The 22,179-nt window shown below is 41.5% G+C and overlaps 1 protein-coding gene and 1 pseudogene across 2 annotated transcripts in view; one reads left to right on the top strand and one right to left on the bottom strand.

Annotated features, from left to right (window-relative positions):
• Positions 1-22,179, top strand: part of SELENOI (selenoprotein I) — a 40,615-nt gene continuing 18,436 nt past the window's right edge. For both annotated transcript variants that reach the window (XM_015540576.2, XM_042982338.1), the window contains exons 1-4: positions 1-901; positions 17,695-17,763; positions 18,225-18,333; positions 20,206-20,280. In XM_015540576.2, the coding sequence (XP_015396062.2) occupies positions 845-901; positions 17,695-17,763; positions 18,225-18,333; positions 20,206-20,280 (310 nt within the window). In that variant the 5' untranslated portion in view covers positions 1-844. The remainder of the gene's footprint in view (positions 902-17,694; positions 17,764-18,224; positions 18,334-20,205; positions 20,281-22,179) is intronic.
• On the bottom strand, positions 20,979-21,470 carry LOC102965322 (annotated as a pseudogene).

The raw sequence follows: 22,179 nt of genomic DNA, 5'->3' as shown, positions 1-22,179 counted from the left end.
TACACACTAGCCATTGATCTAGTGTTCTTTCTACTATTGGCTCCAGTTACGTGCATGCACTTCCTGCAAACGCACTTAAAGATCCCTAGAGACTCAGAGACCAGTGCTTTTATCTGGTTGGAGACGTAAGCAATTTCAATTTGCAACAGTTTGACAGAGCGGAGAGCGGAGAGCGAAGAGGTCTGAGGGGTTCGTCTCCAGCGCCCTTCCACGCCACTTTACAGACGGAAAAAGCCTTCCCCGAGGCTCCCCACTGGTTTCTCTACGTCCAATCACCTTCCTGAGCTCCTACAGCCTGCCAGGAGCCGCAGCGCGCCGGGCACACACCCTTTTTTCTGGCAAGTTCACGTCACGGCTCTTCCCTGAGTACTTCTGAACTGGTTCGCAGACCACCACCGCAACCCGAACGAAACCAGAGAACCACCCCAACCCCCGGAGGGAGGAGCAAGGCCCCCTGGGAAATTGACCTTTTACCTCCACTCTCGCCTTACTTCAGCTCACCAATTTTGACGTTAGCGAATGAAGAGACGAGAAGACCTGGAAGGCGGGACTTCGTGTTGTCCGATCCACGCTGATTGGACTGCGACGGCGTGAGGGGGCGGAACTCGTGAGCAGGCTAGCGATCCCCACCTCGGGCGGGGAGAGGTGGAGGCTGCGCTTGCGCCCTGGGAGGCGGCGGAAGTGGCCTGAGGCCGCTACGCGTGCGCGGTGGGCGGAGCGCAGCTCTCCTACCACCTTTGCCTGCCCAAGCCTTCCCATCCTTGCTCTGCCGGTGTGGTGCTCGTGTTTCCGCACCTCGTCGCGGAGAGTCGCTGCCGAGTGGGCGCTCGGTGTTCGGGTCGTCATGGCTGGTTACGAATACGTGAGCCCGGAGCAGCTGGCTGGCTTTGATAAGTACAAGGTAGCGCGGGGCCCCGCGGACGTCCCTCTCCCTTCTCGTCCCGGCCTCTCCCTGGCGGCTGAGGGGCAGGCGCGGTCCGTGTCACCTTGTGCCGCGTGGCCCTGGGCGGGCGGGCTGGCCGGCGTTTCCCCGGGGGTCCTGCCGAGACCTGGGGCTTAGGGGTCAAGGTGCGTGGGAGCATCCTAGGGCCGCCGCCTTGACTCGGTACCCTCCCCGGGGAATTGCCTCTACCTTAGGAGATCTCTCCACGGGAGTGGAACCAGAGAATTCCCTGCGCTTCTTTACTTCATCTTCATCATCACCACCATCATCGTTATTAGCTGATGCAGTTCCTTTCGTGGTGTCTTAATTGTCTTCATTTTAATGAAATCTCCACCCGCCTCTTGCACACAACTTCAGATGGAGCTAGTCTTTGGCAGATGAGGCCCGGGGAGTAGGAGTAACTACTGAGGTCGCACTGCTGATGCACTCCACTTCAGTAGCTTGTGGCGCTTGGGCTGCCAGATGAAGTAAATGTGCACCGAACGAACTGTGTAGTAGAAAGAGCGCGGGCTTTGGAGCACATAGAAACCTGATCCCAAACTCTAATTTCTTTAGTTGGCTTTGGGCCAAATAATAGTCTCTATGGTGCAAAATGATTATAGGAATTTGAGAAGGGCCTGACACGTAATGAGCCTCCAGTCAATGCTGGTTGTTAACTTTCCTCCAAATCTGGTTTTACTCCGCTGCTCCCTTATCAGTGAATGACTCCCCTCCCCATCCAGTTTTCCTAGTCTGAAATCTGGGCTGTAACCTTTCATCCTTGCTCTCTGTGTCGCTTTCACTCTCGATTCCTCTACCTCACCCACCAACTAGTGAATCACTAGGTCCTGTACCTTCTATCATTTTTAGGCAAAGCTAGACGAGTGGTTCCATTACCACTCTTCCCACGTACGCTTTAAGTCATCTTTTTATTTTAGAATACTTTTAGAATAGATTCACAGAAGAATTGTGAAGATAGTAGAGTTCCCCTATGCTTCATACCCAGTTTTCTCTATTAACATCTTAGATTAGTATGGTACATTTGTCACAATTAACCAATATTTACACATTATTAACTGAGGTCTGTACTCAGATCTTCTTAGTTTCTACCCAGTGCTCTTTTTCTGTTGTGGGATCTCCTCTAGGAGCTCACATTTCATTAGTCATCCTGTCTCCTTAGGCTCCTCTCGGCTGTGACAATTTCTCAGACTTCCCTTGTTTTTGGTAACCTGGATAGTTTTGAGGAGTTCTGGCTATGTATTTTGTAGAATGTCCCTCACTTAGGATTTGTCTGATGTTCTCATGATTAGGTAAGGGTTATGGGGTTTGGGGAGGAAGAGCATTAGATGAAGTGTCATTTCATTGTGTCATGTGATAAGTACATGCTATCAGTATGACTTGTCACTCACTGTTGATATTGATTTGGATCACCTGACCAACGTAGTGTTTGTTAGATTTCTCCCTGTAAGGTTACTCTCTTTGGAAGGAACTCACTCTGCACAGCCCTCACTTGAGAGTGGAGAGTTATGCCCTCCCTCCTTGAGGGCAGAGTAGTGACATAATTTGTTTGCAATTATGTACGGGAGATTTGTCTTTTCTTCCCATTGTATATTTATCCAACTATTTATATCGATATTAATATTGAATATCAATATTTAGTTTATACTTGGGGTTATAATCTGGTACTACTTTATTTGGTTGCTTACCCACATTCCCTTTTCCCTCATAGTCTTTTCTCTGGTTCATAGTGATCTTTAAAAAAAAATGTGCATCTGGTCACATCACTCCTTTGCTTAAAACCCACTACTGTCCTCTCATTGCTCTTGGAATGAAGTCCAAACAGTCCATAACATGATCTACATGACTCTGGATGTCATGGTCCTTGCTGGTCCTCAGCTTCATGTCCATGTCATGCCTCTCACTCTCTGCCCCTGACAGCATTAGTAGCCGTCTCCTCCCTCCTGCCATTTTTTTTTTTTTTTTCCTCAGATCTTTAAGTAACGTTGTTACTTCTGCCAGGAATGTAGCTTCCCTTCCCGTTTATATTCATCTTCATGTCTTAAATGTTACTTCCTCAGAGAAGCATTCCCTAAGCTCTCCTCTCTTCTCTTTTCAAAAAAACCAAAATGTTTATTTTTTGAGAGAGAGAGAGACAGAGCACATGCAGGGGAGGGGCAGAGAGAGCCGGAGACACAGAATCGGAAGCAGGCTCTGGGCTTCGAGCTATCAGCACAGAGCCTGATGCAGGGCTCAAACCCACGAACGGTGAGATTATGATCTGAGCTGAAGTTGGACACTTAACCAACTTGGCCACCCAGGTGCCCCTCTCCTCTCCCCTTAAGTGTGCTGTCAGAGCACCCTCTGCTCCCTTATGGAATTTGTTAGTGTGTTTCCCTATTAGAACGTAATATCCAAGGTTAGACTTGTACGGACCACCACGACCTGAGCACAGTACTGTTGTGCATACTAAAAACCCATTAAACATATGTAGAATGAATGGATTGCTGAAGGAAATCATAATGGATTTGGCCTAGTTGGAATTGGAAAAACTGTAAAGGACCGTAGCAAGTCATATAATACATTCCAATGCTTTCAAGCAATGTAGTATCATACAATTTTGACCTGGGGTGCTGACATGTCTTAAAACTTAAGTGGAAAGAAGTTCCAGAGCCTTCTCGGTAACCATGACTAGGGCTTTACAACTTCATTAAAGAAGGTCATTAACCCAGATACCTCCTGTTTTGCCTTCAGCTCTACCCCCCTTTCTGTTATCTCTTCTGCACTGTAAATATTGACATATAAAACTTTTTCTGGGAGGGGGGAGAGCGGAAAATGGGTGATGGGCATTGAGGATGGCACTCGTTGGGATGAGCACTGGGTGTTGTATGTGAGCCGATTTGACAATTATGTTAAAAAAGACAAAAACCAAAAAACAAACTTTTTTCCCCTACTAGGATCTGCTTTCTGGGTAAGTGCCAGTAGGATAGCTGTTTCCTTTGCAGCAGTGTCTGTAATATGGAATCTACTTTTTCTTATAAGCAGTGTTCCCTAAATTTATATTTCCAACTAGGTAGGTGTTCTAATCTACAGGAAATTTTAGTGTGCTTTTCTATTCCTATCTTTTCCACTCTTCCATTATCTGACTCACTTCCTGTGTCTGACAGCAGATTCCCTATCATCCTGGAAAACAAAGGTCATTTTAACAAGTGTCCAACGTTCACGAAAATATAGTGCGTTGATGTTATTTTAAAAGAAGGAGGGTCACAAATGTATAACCTCAGCTGCTTCTAGTAGAGGGTTCCTTACTGAGTATTGTGTTTATATTAAAAATATGAATCTAAAGGTGTCTCAGGAAGAATCTGTGTAGTCAGTTTCACTGGAATGTGAATTGCCCTAGAGACACTTCCTTCCTAAAGATCACACATTCCCATTGTGTGGTCTTCACCAGTAAGTGCTTTATAAATGCTTATTGAATTAAAACAGCTTTTTTTTTTTTAAGTTTATTTTTTTATTTTGAGAGAGAGCACAAATTGAGGAGGGGCAGAGAGAGGAAGAGACAGAATCCCAAGCAGGCTCTGCACCATCAGCACAGCCTGATGTGGGGCTCAAACTCACAAACTGTGAGATCATGACCTGAGCCGAGCTCAAGAGTCAGGCACTTGACCGACTGCGCCATCCAGACGCCCCTAAAGCAGCTTTTCAAAAAAAGGTTATTTTTGAGAGACAGAGACCGCGCATGTGTGCGCGCATGCGAGCTGTGTAGGGACAGAGAGAGAGGGGGACAGAGGATCCAAGGCGGGCTCCACGCTGATAGCAGAGAGCCCGATGTGGGGCTTGAACTCATGAACCATGAAATCATGATCTGAGCCGAAGTTGGACGCTTAATCGACTGAGCTACCCAGGTGCCTCTAAAACAGCTTCTGAAGAAGATCATCCCATAAATGGGTAAAGACTCAAAATAGTCAAGAGATTTTTATTCCCTAAGGTGACCCTGTATATGACAGCAAAGAGATGTAGAGAAAACTTGATAGTATAAAAGCTGCTGGTGGCAAAATTACTTTTGGTTAGTTTAATTTCTTTGTCTCCCTAGAGGTACATCTGAGAGCTACGGTTGGGAACCTGGCTGTTATTCAGAATAACTGCGGATAGGTTGTGCACACGTAGAGTGGTAATTAGATTTCAGTAGTAAGCAACTACGACCATTGCTTTTCGGTGCAGAAGAAAGCATGGGATGGATTGTATGTTACGTGCTGTCTTAACACCTGTGTTCTCCATCGAGTTACCACAGTTTTATTAAGCAGGTGAATCATTACTTGAGAGTCTGTCTTCTCTGTTAGAATATGAGCTCTGGGAGGGTAGGGCCTATAGCTGTCTTATTCAACATGACCAGGGTCTAGTGTATGAACAGAATAGGCGCTCAAGAAATATTTATCGAAGGAATGAAAGTGTAGAAGAATATAAAACATTTTGGAAGTGTGGTAAAAGGGAGCTGTCCATCTCCTGGATATCAGAAGGATACTTCTGTATTTTGAATGTGAAGATGTCAGGGGTTTAACTGCCATTTTCTCTGTTGCTTATTCATGTACCTTTGGACAATTATATTGAGGGATTTTACCTTTGTGAGGCTTAGTCCTCCTTTCTACCTGTCCTTTCTTTGGACACGTCTTTATAGTTGAAGGATTTTGCCACTTAGCTAAGGGTGAAACGTCTATCGTGGTTTATGTAATCTGGCCTAGGGGAGGCATAGTTTAATTGACAGTGTAACAGTCAGTTTGAAATTGTATCATTTTGCTTCAGAGAGGAGGTAAGTGTGCTTTGAAATATCTTGTTTGGTTTCATGCGAATAATTTTATGATGAATTGGTTTCTGCTGTTACGGTAGTTCTACCTTGCATGTCAACAACAGCCTGATTACGGGACCTATGATAATTGTGAATTAATTAGTATATCGCAGTTAACAGGTTGTAAAGAGAGACTGTGTGCATCCTGATGGAAATGCTCAAAGAATCTAGCCTTCACCCTTACTTGTTCATACAGTTTGATTCCGTGTATTCAGTAAGCATCTACTGAGGGCCTGGTCTGTGTCAGGCATAGCACTGGGGCTGCAAAATTAAGCTAGTGGCATATGGGCAAGTAGATAGACAGCTATAGATAGTTAGTAAGTGCAGTTAGGTAAGTGCCGGGCACGGTGGGAGAGGATAGGGAAGCAGCTCCAGGGAGTGAGGGTTAAAGCTGAGAAAGGCTTCAGGGAGAGGATGGAGGGAAAGGCAGAGCTCAATCTAGAAAGATCAAGCTGAGTGGGTCTCACGTGACCAGATGATGACTCGGGAGTAAAGGAACAGAGGAGCAGTGGATTGTAAAAGGAGTGAAGGCCCGGGAGTATTTGCTGGGAACCCTAAGAAGGCAGATTTTAGGCATAATGGTGGAGGGGCAGGAGATGAGGCTGAAGAGAGGGAGGTGGGGCTCTGTCACAGGGGATGGTTTGGTGGAAAGGGCTTCTAGATTTTATCCTTTAGGGAGATCTGTGGCCTAAGGACTATCAACATCAGCATCAGCATCGCCTGGGAAAGTGTTTAAATAGCAGATTCCTAGCCTGACTTTGGGAGATCCAGATTAGGTAGCTTACTGTTATCAGCATGTTTAATACCTCAGGTGATTTTTAGGCACACTGTCATGCTCTAGGCTTGGGGCAGCTGTTTGATTTTAAACAGGAGCAGATTTTAATTTTAGGAAGGTTGCCTTGGCAGCTTCCTAAACGGATGGAGTAATCTGGAGACCTTTTAGGATCCTTCTGCATAAACTTAGGTAAGAAATGAGGAAGGCCTGAATCTAAAAGCAGTGGCGTGGGTATTTTAAAGATAGAAGTAAAAACTGGTTAACCTGCCCACTGAATTTGGCCAGCAGATATGTTTAATTTGGCCCACACGTACTTTGTTTCAAAAATTGGCGTCTTCCCCATAAAAAATCCAGATTTCTGGGCTAGTTTGAAAAACCAGAATAGTGAGGGGCTACTGGGTGGCCCGGTTGAGCGGCCGACTCTGGATCTCAGCTCAGGTCTTGATCTCAGGGTCATGAGTTCGAGCCCCATGATGGGCTCTGTGCTGGGCCTGAACCTACTTAAAAAAAAGAAAAAAGGAAAACTAGAAGAGTGGAAACATCGGCCCAGAACTTCCTCTTGGCAAGACTCTCCTGGAGCTAAATAGTGCCTGCCCTCTTTCAAAAGGGTATTTGCTCTCCAGTTTGCCATCTCCCTACCAGTCCGCAAACTTCATTCAGGCCTGCTATGTTCAGTTTATCCTCCCGATCCCTGTTTGTGATCCCTGATTTAAGATCGCAAACTGACAGAACACGATGAGTGACCAGCTGGAGGTGTTGGTGGTGTGAGGGAAGGGATGAGGGATGGGGGGTAGGTGTCTGGGATGACTCAGGTTCTCTGGTAAGATAACTGGGTGGGTAGAGGCAGCAGTCACTGCAATAAGGGTTTTGTGAAGCATTAACTCTGGAAAGGCACCTTGGCAAGAATAGCACCTGACATTTGTTTTGTCTAAGATTTAACTTTCTTGATTTCCTATCTCCTGAGTAAACAAACTCATGAGAGACTGACCCTTCTAGCACAGAAGCATAAGTATAATTTAAGTGATAAATGATGCTGAATCTGGCCGGATAACAGAAATCTTTTGCGCAGGGCTCTTCTCTTGGATGGGGCCCTGTGAAGGTGTGGTTTGTGGACAGGGAGTTGAAACAAAGAAAACTTCATGTTCTAAAGAAATAGCACTTATGGATGCATTATTCTCTACTAGAGGAATATTCTGTAATGATATCAAAGATCAGAACACTTTTCTTCTGGGCCACAGTAGACACATGAGAAATTCTTAAACCTGATTTTCACTTACGGCTGCAGGCCAGCTATAGTATGACATGTTGGTGATGGCGTTATCTAGATACGTTACAGTTAGTTCAGACGTAACTCATCTTTAGTTGTGCGTGGTCTCCTTAAGTAGATCGGGGGAGCTGCCCATTCCCACCTATAAACACATTTATAAGGCTTGAAAAGCATTTTAGTGGCCTTAGGTATAGATTTGTAAATGGCTCACGGAGAGAATTATTTTTGTAGTTGGCAGAGGCAGAGGAGTCTCTCAGAAGGAGCGAAAGAGGGCTGGGTGGGGGACTTCTGCAGAATGACGGAGAAAAGTCAAGGTGGTGGGAAGAAGGTAGGTCTACTTTTAGGTACTATTTGGAAGAAGCATCTTGGTTGTTTTACTCTTTTCTGAAATATCAATTCACTGATGATGGCTTGTTTTCCTAACTCCTGTAATGTTAAAATGTGAAGAACTTTGCTGAAAAAGAATTTGCCCAGCGCATCAGGGAGAGTTGGAGAAATGTTCTAGAGAGACTGGTAGTGGGAACCAAGGCACAGAGACCAGGAAGACCATGGTAAATTAGGCATAAGGAAGTGGCTCTGTGAGGTACCGGGCTGAGCCCGGTGAGCCCAGTGAAGGAAAGTTGAAATGGCAAGGGCAATATTGTTGTAAATACTGAGTAATAATAATGACAGTGATAGCAGACATTTATATAGCATTTACTATATGGCAGACATTGCTTTAAGTGCTTTACATATATTATCTCATTTAATGTTCACAAGTGCCTCTTGAGGTGTAGGCACTAGTACTTTACTGAGACACAGAGATTTTAAGTAACTTGTTCAAGGTCCCAAACCTGAGATTTGAACCCAGGTGGTCTGGGTTCGGAGCCCATTTTCTTCATGCTTTGCTTCCTCTCAAATCTAAGAATGAAAGGTAGGCTTTGCCTTGCAGTTCCTGGGTGTTTTGTAGCAGATATAGAAACATCCAGTAAAGACCTTCAATGACATGCCTGATTGGGTTTGTGTCTAATATTCGCAGATGGGAAACATGCACAGTGAAAAAGAAAGACGTGTTTTTGTTTTCTTTCCCCCCATTTAAAAATTATTACCAGAGGTGAATAGATGACTGTAAATTTACTAGTCTTACATTTTGTTGAGTATTAAGAACATTTCATATAGTATTAGCTTTAATTGAGGTAAATGTCTTTCGATTAAATAAGTAGCTTTGGGTATAATTTTTGTTTTTTTGTTTTTTTTTAGTATTTATTTTAAGAGAGACAGCGCAAGTCGGGGAGGGGCAGAGAGAGAGGGAGAGAGGGAGAATCCCAAGCAGGCTCCGCCTGGTCAGTGTGCAGAGCCCCACACAGGGCTCGCACTCATGAAACTGTGAAATCGTGACCTGAGCCAAAATCAAGAGTCGGACGCTTAACCGACTGAGCCACTCAGACACCCCTGGGACTAATATTAAGTTAGAAACTACATATTAGCGTTATGACCGTGAGTAACAGTGTCCTCTCTGACCAGGTTTCCTCATCTGTGAATAGATCACAGATTGTAACATTTACAAATAGTAACTCACTCAATTTTGATAATGATCTGCCTCATAGGATCATTATCAACATTGAGTGAGTTACTATTTGTAAAGCACCTGGCACATAGTGCTATATTAATGTTAAGTAAATAGGAAATAAAACTTGACATTTGTGCTTCCCTGTTTGTCAGCATTGGCTAACATAAATGGACATGTGAACCCATACCACAAGAACTTGTAAGAGAAAGGGTATTTTAAGAAAGTAAGTTAAGGGTGACAACTTAATGAATGGGAAGAGTAACTGACAGGTCACTGTCTAGCTTGGGTCCCACTGATAGTCTTGGCCTTCAGATTTCTCCTCTATTTAGTCATATCAACTGGCAGAGTAGGTAAATCTTCTCAAATGTTACTCTCCTGTTTAAGAATCTGCAATACCTTCCATGTGTTTCCCATGCATCTGATAATACAGATTTCCTCTGTAAGGATTTCTAGTTTCTTCACTACACGACCCCTGCTTTTGTCCTCTCTTCTTAGAATTTATTATAGATTATTTAAGTTTAGCAAGCAAATCTGTCATCATGACTTGCTTGTTCTTGCTGCTCTAGCTTCTCCAGTCTTCTGTCACCACCTTCCCTCTGACTTGTTAGCAGATGGAAATGATAATATTGACTGAAATGAGATCTCCTTGCCCACGGAGTCATGTTCTGTTATTGTAGTTCTTAAAATCTTGTATTGATAAAAAAGTCTTTTAAGAAATTAAAAAATTTTGTCCTTGGGTTGGTTGGTCCCTCCCTTCATCCTGTTTCTTTGTTTTCCTTCCTTCCTTCCTTCTTTCCTTCTCTTCTTGCCTTCCTTCTCTTTTCCTTCTCTTCCTTTCTATCCTCCCTTCCTTCCTTTCCTCCCTTCCTCCCTTTCTTTTGCATTTTAAGTTTAGCTTTGGTGTTTTTATACCACAGATTGTTCTAGCACAATGCCTTGGACTTAGTAAATTTAGTGAGTACTTGCTGAATTTTATTATATCGTGTCTCTTGCTTGCACTGCAGTATTTGAAGTTACCGTAAGGAGGAATAGGTGTTGGTCACTAGACTAATGGTGTGGTTTATCCCTCAGCCGCGGAGTGGTGGAAGTGCCGTTAATGTTTGTTTTCAACATTGAGGAGAGCAGTGCTCCTCAAACCTAGGCGTGCTTCCGAATCACCAGGAGGGTCCGATAAAAGAGATGGCTGGGCTGTGCTCAGAGTGTCTGATTCTGTATGTCTGGGGCAGGGCCCGAGAATTTGGGTTCAGTTTGGTGATTACAGTTTGAGAACACCTCATCAAAGAGATATTCAATTCTATTGCAATCTGAAGAGCAGTTGAAACCAAGAAATGGGTGTAGAGCAGTAAGAAACTCTGTTACCGTAATGTAGTATGGCAGCTCTCAGGCATCAGGTGTTCTTGATTTTGTGGGTAGGAGCCTCAAGATGGCTCTTCGTAGAAAAGATGATGTAGTGCTTTCCGGACTGTGCGCTAGTTTCCTATTGCTGGGTAACAAATTATCACAGACTTGGTGGCATAAGACAGCACACGTTTATGATCTCACATCCTCTGTTGGGAGTCTGGGCATTGTTAGCCAGCGCTTCTGGTCAGGGTCTCACCGGGCTGCAATGAAGGTGTCATCTGGGCTGTATTCTCATCTGGAGCTTGGGGCCCTCATCCAGGCTTGTGTGGTCGTTGGCAGTCTTCAGTTCTTTCCAGCTCTAGGGCTGAGGCTCTTAGCTCCTAGAGCTTTCCCATTTTTCCCTGCCCCATGGCCCTCACCACAGGCAGTTCACATCCTTGCTGTTTCCTTCATAAAAGCCAGCAAGAGACTCCTCCAAACTGCTAAGATGAAGACTTACATAGTGAAATGTATCATGGAAGGGATATCTCATCACCCTTGTCGTAGAGTGTATCCTAATAGGCAGTGCCATCTGTCACCTTTGCTATATTCTGTTGGTTGGAAACGAGTCACAGGGTCCACCTCAGGGGAGTGGAATGAACCATCAAGGGGAAGGGATTGCTTATACAAGGGCTCGACTCACTGGGGATTACTTTAGGTTGTGCCTGCCACAAATTGGAAGACAAAAAGTGTGTTTTGGAGGATATTATGAGAATAATGATTTCAGTAAATTGGGTTTAGGTAGGTCACGATTGTATTTGAGCCAAGGAAGTGTAGTCTGGTTTCAAACAAAGTGATCAATTTCATAGACGTGTTTCAGGAAGAATCAGAAAGGACTCACAGTTTGGGCCTTTCTGTTTATTAGCTGTTGGGATCTTTGAATTTTACAGTCTTTTACACTCCCAAAAACGTGAATAATTTTGGAACTCAAGAATTTTGGAAATAATTTTTAAAAATTAGAAATGTCATTTTGAGTTTGCTTGCATTCTGAAGTGATTAACATGAAGTGCAGTTTATGAGCTACTGTTAACTTGTACTTGAGCCACATTTTGTGGATTACTGCAGCAAACTAAATGTGTTTTATAAGTGTGTAAAGCTTATATTTCAGGTGGGTAAGGACGGGCCTTATATTAAAATTGATTTGACGGTAAGAGCCCGGTTCTCCTTATGCTGTTTAGAAGACAAACGAAGCAGGGGAAATCTGCTGCTGATTGTAGATAGTAGAGCATTACTTGGGACAGTGGCCTCAATCTAATTAATCATTTGTCCAAAGCTCTGTATTTAGTGCAAAGGTGTGTCAGTTCCTATCCGTTTTCTTATCAGTACAGAGAAGGGATTTAAAACACAGTACCTTTATAAAGGAAATATTCCTATGTCTAAGGAGGTGGTTTCATAGTTTTCCTTTCATTAGAGCCCATTTCATTCTTAAATTAAGGGGAGTCTCACATTTTTACTGTCCTCAAAAATGTGTACCTCACAGCATATTTGGAAATAATGTAGAAGTTACTGTACTGCTACTAGCCTAACCCATAATCCTCTCTGCCTGATGTACCGTAAGTCTCATAACTGGTCTCTGTTTGCACTTTGGTACCCTTCCAGTCCATTTTCTGCACTGTAGTCAGTATGACCCTTTCAAAATGTAAAGCAGGACATGCACTGGGTTTACAATAAAATCTGGCTCACTGTGGTCTGGCCGGGCGGTGCAGGCCCACCTCTCCAGTCTCATTTACATGCCTCTCTTCCTTGCTCACTAGACCATAGCTGCGCTGGCCTTCTTCCAGTATTCAAAGTATTTCTAGCTTTGTGGCCTTTGCACATTTTGTTCTCTCTGCTTGGAAGGTAGCTTGGCACGCACTCCCCTCCCTGCAATATGCGTGGGTGTGTGCATGCACACATGCACGCACTGCCACACACGTATTCTTTATTTTCTATTTCATTTCAGGTATAAGTTACATATAGATGCACAGATCTTAAGTGTCTAATTTAATGACATTAAAATTTTTTTTTTGATTTGTTTTATTATTTTTGAGAGAGAGAGGGAGAGAGAGAATCCCAAGCAGGCTCCGCGCTGCAGACTCGATCCCACAGACCGTGAGATCATGACCTGAAATCAAGAGTCAGATGTTCAACTGACTGAGCCACCCACGCGCCCCTAATTTCATGAATTTTTACATATGTATATACCCATATAACCACCACTGCGATCAAGATAATCGAATTGATTCTGGCAACTCAGAAGGCCCCCTTTCAGTCTTTCTCATCAAACTACTATTATGACTTCTTTCGCCATAAATTAATTTGTCTGTTTTTGAACTTCATATAAATGGAATCTACAACAGCATGTTCTCTTTAGTGTCTCACTTCTTCACTCCCTATAATATCTCATATGTTCCTTGCCGGTCTTCTCATCTTTTAGGACCCAGCCGAAGTGTCCCTTCCTTAGTGAAGCTTTCTCTGACCACTCAGACTAGGCATACTCCCTACCCCTTGGCCTCTTGCAAAATACCCTCTTATTCCTTCACAGTATTTAACACAACGTGTGACTTTTCTTTGTTTTTGGGCTTATCGTCTGTCTCACAAAAGACCATAGACTTGGTGAGCATAGGGAACGTTTCAGTCTTGTTCATCATTCTCTTCACTGGGCCTAGCAAAAAGTTGCCTGGTACAGTCATAGGTATTCAATCATAAATATTTGTTGGCTTTCTGAATGAATGAGTGAAAAATGAACGCTGCTCTATTTTCTGCCTTGTACTGAAGTAAAAAAAAAAAGTTCTGAAACTTTCTGATTTTTGGCAAAAGGTAATCTAAAGTAATTCTGATCTTACTAAGATTTTAAGAAAATTTCTTCTCATGGGCAAGATGGACTAATTGCCATAGGTGACGGTACCGAATTCTATACCTAAGTAACAATTGTTCGGTATACTAAGAGCAATCTTGAGGGAAATGTTCAGAAGTTCTATCTTGATCAGCATTTTTACAGAGACTTCAGTGAAGGTACTGTTATTAGCATGACACATTGACATGCTGAGGGTTTGGCGAGGCATAACTATCACCTTGATAAGTGAGTCTGAATCTGAAGAGATCTGGAAGGGATAGAAGGATGAGTTGAATCTAATAAGATAAAATGTGATAAGATAAATGTAGAGTCTAGTACTGGGTTCCAACAGTCATCATATTAGTGTAGAGAAAGGTAGTTTAGCAGTCCAACTGTGCGGTTGTGTTTAACTCTGCAGAATGCTTTTGTTGCCATAGGAAAGTAGTATGTTGGGCATCAGAGAAACAAGTCATTGAGGAAGAGGGGCTTATGGTCATGTTCTTTCTACTCCTGCACCACATGAAATGTTTCTTTTGCCCCGATCACATGTTCGTGTTGGCTTAACAACATTTTGGGTCACGTGGAGTATAGATTGTCAAACTAAAGCCCTCAGGCACTTGTTTTTGTGAATAAAATTTTACTGGACCACAGCCGTGCCCATTTGTGTACTTATTTTCTGTGACTGCTTGTTTGCTTCAGTGGTAGTGTTTGTTACAGAGACTATATGGCCTGCAGAGCCTAAAATATTTACTATCTGATGCTTTCCGGAAAAGCTTTCCAACCTCTGGTCTAAAGACTAGACCTAGATGAGGAAGAAGATTGAAGGCATGGCAAGAGGAGCAGCAAGAGGGACATGAGATGTTTAAGCAGGTGAAGAGAAGAAGTGGGTAGGACAGGGAGAGAGCAGTCTTCAAATATTTGAAGCACTATTGTTTGGAAGAAAAATTGGACCCCTGTCTGCTTAACTTTGTAAGACAAAATGAAAACAGGATAGAAAATACGGGGCAAGGGGAGGATCTTGTTAGTGTATAGAGAAGTTAGTTTAACATGGGTTGCGTTGCTTCTGGAAATAATGAGTTTTTTGCCCCAGAGGCATTTAAAAGGAGGCCGGATGATTGTTGTACCTGTTTGCATAAGCGAGGGTCAGGCACATAAGGACCTAGACATCTCCTGAACGCTTATGATTCTGAGATTTTCTCAAACCCAGGCTATGGTTTTCAGCCATTTCTCCAGGGTGATAGCTTCATCCAGCCTTGCAGTCTGGAGATCAAGCAAGTCACAGTGAGCTTAACAGTGGATTGCCTGCTGGGTTAAGATACTCGGATATATACCATTCCAATAGAAAATAAAAATATGTTTACTGAGCATTAACAAATACCTAAATCTAGTTTAACATCTTTGAAAGTGTATGTTTTACTTATTTTTTCATGCATGTGGAAGGTCTGAATCATTTTTTTTCCTCCTGTTGACTCACAAGACAGTTTTAAGTTTCTTTGTTTATACTAAGTGATACGTGATCTTGAAAAATACTCAGGTAAGGCTAGAGCACGGAGTGTTCTTTAGGTTTATTGTTTGCTACCTTTTGTGATCTCCTATTACATTTTCTTGCTTACTTGAGCTTAAATGTGGAAGATCCATTTAGGCAGACTGACTTTCTTAAATTTAGCTGTTTGTTCTTTTCATACTACTGATCTCCTGAAGTAGAAGTTTAATGGTAAAACTTCAGGGTTTAAAAAGAGGAGCTTTTCAGATCAAAATACTGTCATTTAAGGACATCTTTGTAGTTCTAAATTAAATAATGGAAAACTGCTGAAAGACACTCATTCAGCAAACATTCCAATTAAGAACATTGTACTTTGTACACCATATTAGGTACTCATGTGATGTCTTAAACAGTTTCCTTCTGATTTGGACTTCTTACAACTTTTGTACTTTGCAGTAGATGGTGGACTTGAAATGTGTGGTTTCCCCGTTTATCTGACCCGCTGGCTACATCAAGTGGGTCTGGGTGCGGCCAGGGCCTCCCCTTTGTTATTGGCAGCTGCCAGGGGCTCCTACTCGTTCTGTGTCCTCAGGTGCAGAGACTTAAGTCCAAGCAGTCCTGTCAGTTGAGGACCCCTCATTCTGCAGAGGTGTAGATGTAGCTGTAGCTATTATGTGGAAAGGCTTTGTGGCCTGTAGAGAGCCGTGCAAGTACCACTTTATTTTATGTTATGTTATGTTATGTTATGTTATGTTATGTTATGTTATGTTATGTTATGTTATGTTATGTTATGTTATGTTATGTTATGTTATGTTATTATTTAAAAAAACTTTTTTAGAGAAAACTTCTTTTTTTTTTTTTAAGGTTTATTTTTTTAAGTATCTCTCTGCACCCAATGTGGGGCTTGAACTTGTGACCCTGAGATCAAGAGTCCCATGCTTTTCCAACTGAACCAGCCGGGTGCCCCACAAATTGATTGTAGTCAGAACAGTAACATGCATTTAAGTAGGCTCCTGCCTGGAGTCTGGCTGAAGCCGCACAGCCTCTCACTGTGGCTGGCAGAGTTCTTCTCCGTTTTCCTCCCACTGTCTAGCTCAGGTCCTTTGTCCCACTGATCCCATTTCAGTTGGAATGATTGGAGAAATGAAGGTACTCAGACATGGAGTCTGTTCGATCATTTTGACTTAACTAGTTATCTGTCTTTGCTCCAGTATTTTAAGTTATTTCTGTTTATTTACTATTTTTGTTCCATCACACTTGTGAGTCTTGAAACACTGATGAGAAAACATTTTCTGTGTATTCAAAAGCATTCAGGAAGAAATTTGACCTTTATGATTTTTAAAAAATTAGATATTCAAACGCTTACTACTAATTTTATGTACATACTAAGCATAAATATAAAATACAAAACTTTTCGGGGGGGGGGGGTGGGTGTTCCTGGGTGGCTAAGCCAGTTAAGCGTTCAACTCTTGATTTTGGCTCAGGTCATGATCTCATGGTTTGTGGGTTTGAGCCCCACGTTGGGCTCTGTGCTGACAGCGGAGACTGTGTGAGATTCTCCCTCTCTCTCTCTGCCTCTCCCCTGCTTGCTGTCTCTTTCAAAATAAATTAATTAATTAAACAAAACCCAAAACTTTTTGGGGTGTCTGGGTGGCTCAGTCTGTTAAGTGTCTGACTCTTGATTGAGGCTCAAGTCATGATCTCACCGTTGTGTGACTGAGCACTGCATCGGAGCCTACTTGGGATTCTTTCCCTCTCTCTCTGCCCCTCCCCTGCTGTCTCTTGCACACACTCTCTCTCAAGATAAATAAATTGACTTAATTAAAAAAAAAAAAAACACAAACTTTTTTTTCAGACATTTGACTCTTTGTGACATTGTGTAAATGTCAACTGGACGAATTAGGTAATATTCCCACTCTTTGAGGTGGGAATGATCCCTTACCAATTAAGTATCCCTTCTTCCCCACACCTAGTGGAGTGCTTCTAGCATGCCGGGTACTCCAGTATGTGTGTGTCTATTTGTTAAAATCTCCTTTGAATTTTTACTGAATAACTCCATAATTAGGGAAAAAACTTGATTACCACAGAACCCTAACCTCTTGTTGTCTTCCGTTGCTTATGTGTGTGATCCGTTTTCCTGCTGTAAAGGGATCTGTCATCCTTTGGTGGTTAAAGCACAGTTAGTAATATCTAATACGTAGCACTCATGCGTATGGTTAATTTGCCTAATTTTTATGGCAGACCTTTGGGGTAGAAGCTATCATCCTCATTTACAAGCGGACAAACTAAGGCAGAGATGAAGTAACTTGCCCGAGGTTGCACACTTAGTAAGCGTATTCGGAGGAGGTTGAGAAAGTCAGTGTTTGAATGTACACAGTGTGAGCGTTTTTGATCTTGCATTGTGAGTGAGACCTTGTAAGCAATATAAATATCCCCACCGAAACAGTGTAACACTATAAAAGTTGGTTGAGTGAAACAGAGAAATGTGGCTGTGTCTTTGCCCTATTTATATTGTTCCTCCAGTTTTGTTATATAGACCAGGACATCATGTAAACAGACATGTTCTCTGGGTTATTTTTGTAGTATTACTTTCGCTCGAGGATTATTGTACTACTTGCCAGTGTGCAAGGAGAACTGAATATTTTCTTTTCATTTCTTAACAGTACAGTGCCGTGGATACCAATCCACTCTCTCTGTATGTCATGCATCCATTTTGGAATACTATAGTAAAGGTAAGACGATTAATAGGCTTGTACTTACGTTTTAGTAAGTTGTAAGTATTTTAAGGAGTGTTATGGATACAAGTGTTTGTTTAGTAAGATGTCTAGAGAAATTACTCTCTCATTCTCCTTTCCCTTAGTCACATACCTTTTGATTTATTTTATTGTTGAAGTATAAGTTTATATTCTTATACTAGAATTTATCATTTTTATAAAATGCATTTAAACATTTTCTAAAATAAATAATATTATGATTATAAGTTTGTTGATTATAGAATTTAAAATACAGAAAACAGAAGAATGAAATGCTTATTTCTATCAACTGAACATTGTGGTTTACGTTTTAATATATATACCTCCTAGATATGATCTGTCAAGTTTATAGCTTTTATTATGACTTAAATTTCATATTGCATAGTGGTCAGAGCGCTTCCTTTACTTTAATTATTTTGTAATTATTTTGAAACAAATAGGTATTTCCTACTTGGCTGGCTCCAAATCTGATAACCTTCTCTGGCTTTCTGCTGGTTGTGTTCAATTTCCTACTTATGGCATACTTTGATCCTGACTTTTATGCTTCAGGTAAGATTATTACTTTAATATAAAATTTAAAATGCCTAAATGGAGAAAAATGACATGCGGTTATTTTCTGGTTCAATTGATATGCTTGTCTGTTGGAGAAGTTCTGGATATTTTAAAGGTATGTAAAATGTTAGAATTGGGTGTAAAAGCTAAGTTGTGTTTTCACAATCTGTTATGCATATTTCCATTAAGTTCTAGAAACCAAATTGGCTACTTAATGTAGATAGGCTGTCTAAAAAGCAGTGGGGTTTTGATAAATAAAGAATAATTGGATTTACAAGAAGACACAATATTTAGGACTGACACTTTGCCTGAAAGTGAGTATAAGCAGGGTCCAACATATTTACCAGTTCCAGAAATACCCCTTCTCTTTTTCTAATGATGCAAGAAAAATCACCCCCCGCCTTTGACGGGAATGTGATCTCTCTTTCCCTCTGCTCAGCATCCACATTTGCCTTGAATAACTCCAAGTTTCCTGTGAAAATGGTTCTTAGACCGTGAACGTTTATTGACAGAAGTCAGTTGGGGAAGGGAGAAGAGAAATGCTTTTGGAGGCAGTTGTTGGCCTGCTTCCACCCCAGACTCCAGTGTTTTCTTTCATAGCTGTTCCTGTCTTCACATTCCCTTGCCCTGTTTCTGCCCCAGGCCATGGGACAGAATCTGGCTGTATTTGGGATGAGGGGGGATAAGTGGCCAAAAGAGTTTATTTTCATTGCTCAGCCGGTTGATAGGGTTGAGAGGAATAGAAAGATGGAGGTAGATGAATAATTTTTGCATTCTAAGTCAGAGTATGTATTTTCCAGTAAGAATATTTATAAATGATGTAGTAAATAGTCTTAGTGTTATAATTCACTGGTGTTGTGGGGTTAGCAGACTTTTGTGGACTGACCTGGAGAAATTAAGTCACCAACAACATTGTTTTTTTTAGGAAAGTTCAGAGTTTCAAAAACTTACAACTTGATCCTATAGAAATTCTGAATATTGAAACTGTATGTATGCCTACCTTTAGCAATTGAAATTTTAAGCCATAGCTTTTGTACATGTAATAAAATGACAATCGAAGATCATAAGGTACTATGTGGATAATAAGATTAAATATTATCAAGCATGGTTTTGATATTAAGCGGCTTTTAAAAATTTGTATTTTAATCTTTAGAACGTCTTCAAAAGTTTCTTTTATAACTAGAAATATTAATTTTTCTAACTACTCTAACATTATTTACTAGTTATTAAGAGGGCTAAAAATATGTAAATATTATGTGTATTTCCCCAAGTCATAGAAACTAGAGGACCAGATAAACCATCTAGTCCTGGTATATTTGGGAAATGGAAGATAGGAAAGGATAAATGATCTATTCATGGTCACACAGCTGCTTGAATATAGAGCCAGGACTGGAACCCAGACCTTCTGATACTTAGTCACCCAAATGAAAAGGTCTTTTGTTTAGCTAGTTAATAATGTAGTGAGAAAATATAGATTGAAGGTTCAATACATGTTTGTAGGATATTCGTCAACAGTGAAGATCAGATTAAACACAAGCATCTTTTAAGTTCCAAAAGCATTACTTTTCATTCTTAGCATGTAAGTAATTTTCAGGTAGAGATGAACAGTCAGTTTTGAGTTATGATTAAAGCTCAAAATAAGTGCCTATTGTTTATGAGGGGTTGGGCAGTTACTTCTTTGGTTTTGTCAGTTTCCCGATGTATTTTAATATTTACCTAAATCTGCATTAAAAGTATATTGTAAACTTCTATTTAACTTCTATTTAATAGAACTTCTATTTAATAAATAGAAATATTTCTCAATGGCAGTGCGTGCTATAGTAAGAATGATCATACTTTGTATTGAAGTCTGAGTGCTTTCCTTTGCAGCACCGGGTCACAAGCATGTACCCGACTGGGTTTGGATTGTGGTGGGAATCCTCAACTTCATAGCCTACACTCTAGGTAAGAAATTGGCAAATATTCATTTTAGTCAATGGCTGGTGACTCTTTCAGCAAGGATAGCCATCCATTAAATTAACATTTTCTCCTATGCTTAATTCATTTTAACTAGGGCTTACTGATTTCCTATTCAGTATAATAAATATGTTTTTGAGTTTCTCTCTGGAAAATATTGTCATTCATTGCTAGGGATGCAGAGAATAAGATATGAGTTGGCAAACTGCCTCTTGCAGACCGACTCTGTCCTATTTTTATAAGTAAAGTTTTGTTGGAACACTGCTATATTCATTCCTTTACTTGTTGTCTATGCCTGCCTGCCTGCTTGCTTGCTTGCTTTCTTTTTTTTTTTTTAACGTCACAAATAAGACTTCTTATTTGTCACCATTAAATGACTGAATTTTAAACAGATTCTTGGACTGGTGGCTCATATCCATCAGCTCGTTCAACTTTAGCACTGGTCTCATCCCCAGTAGCGTTTCTAGAACTACTGCCTTCACCATGAAGCTCCATGAGCTTTCCCAACTCAAACCTGGGCTTCTTTAGCACTTTTACTTTTCTAATGAAGATATCATGGAGTGGATAAATAGATTGACATGCCTTTTCTGTGTCTTTTCCGATGCTGTCTGGAATCAGTTTATTGACCACTGCTTTCGAGTCATTTGTCTGCACCTCTCGGGTTATGATTTCCATTGTCTTTTTCTGAACACGGTGGACCTGTTGGTGCTGAGCCTAAAGGTCTTCCAAATCTAATTGTTGGGTTTTTTAGTAAAACCAACACAAAATAGATGAAGCAAGTAACTGTCGGTGGCTTGACATCAACATGAGCTTCAATCGTGGTCTGCCATTTTGTGACCATGGAACTTTCCTAGAATTCCACGGGTGAGATCCACACAATAGAACTTAGGCAGTTTCTGCCCTGAACATCCTCAGTTATTAGCTTGGATTTTCTAAATGCAACTTCATCATTCTGTAGATCAGCAAGGCTCACTTAAAAAACACAACCCTTGAGGCCATCAGATGCAGTTTTGGCTCCCTGAGTTCTCGTGACTAGTGTTTTTCCAATATTTCTTATATCAAGCATAGCTGGTGCTTTCACTTCATACTGATCTTTCCTAGCAAATGGATCAACCACTTTCTTCTTGGCCCCCTTTTTTGCTGCCTTTTGTCAGGCCCTTCTTCTTACTGATTGCCATGGCTCTGCTCGGGGAGCCAAAAGGGCTCTATGCTTGCTTTTTGCAACAAAGACAAGGTTGAGTAGTAGCAACGGTGTCTCCTGATGACCCATAATGCCTCAACTATTTACTATCTGGCTCCTTACAAAAAATATTTACCAGCAACTGGAATAAGACGTCATTTTTGCCTTCAGTTTGGGAAACAATGCCGACCTGTCAGATAATTGTGGAGTATGGAGAGAGCTGCTACAATAGAGCACAGCGGGGAAACAGGAATGAGTGGGAGAATAAGAAAGTAATTAATTCTTATTTGGTGCAGGAGGTGGTGAGGGAGGTCCCTGTGCTAGGCCATAACTGTCTATGTTGCCAAGAATGCTTTTTGTTGGTTCTGTTTGCATGGCTTGTCCTGTATTCTCCTATTCTCCTTCCCTGCTTTCTTTTTCTCCATAGCACTCAAAACCATATAACCTACTTGTCTCTCTACTCTAAAGCGTACATTCTTTGGGGGCTGTGTGCCCAGTATTTAGAACAGTACCTAACACATAGTAGGTAGTCAGTATATAGTTTTCATTTTTATTTATAAAATTTATTTTTTTATTACTTTTTAAAATGATTTTTGTAAAGTTTATTCATTTATTGTTTCTGAGAGAGAGAGAGAGAGCGAGAGAGAGAGAGAGAACACAAGTGAGGGAAGGTCAGAGAGAGAGAGGAAGACCCAGAATCCGAAGCA

The sequence above is a fragment of the Panthera tigris genome, chromosome A3 (assembly GCF_018350195.1).
Source record: "Panthera tigris isolate Pti1 chromosome A3, P.tigris_Pti1_mat1.1, whole genome shotgun sequence".
Taxonomy (NCBI): Eukaryota; Metazoa; Chordata; class Mammalia; order Carnivora; family Felidae; genus Panthera; species Panthera tigris.
This window is presented reverse-complemented; position numbering and strand designations above follow the sequence as displayed.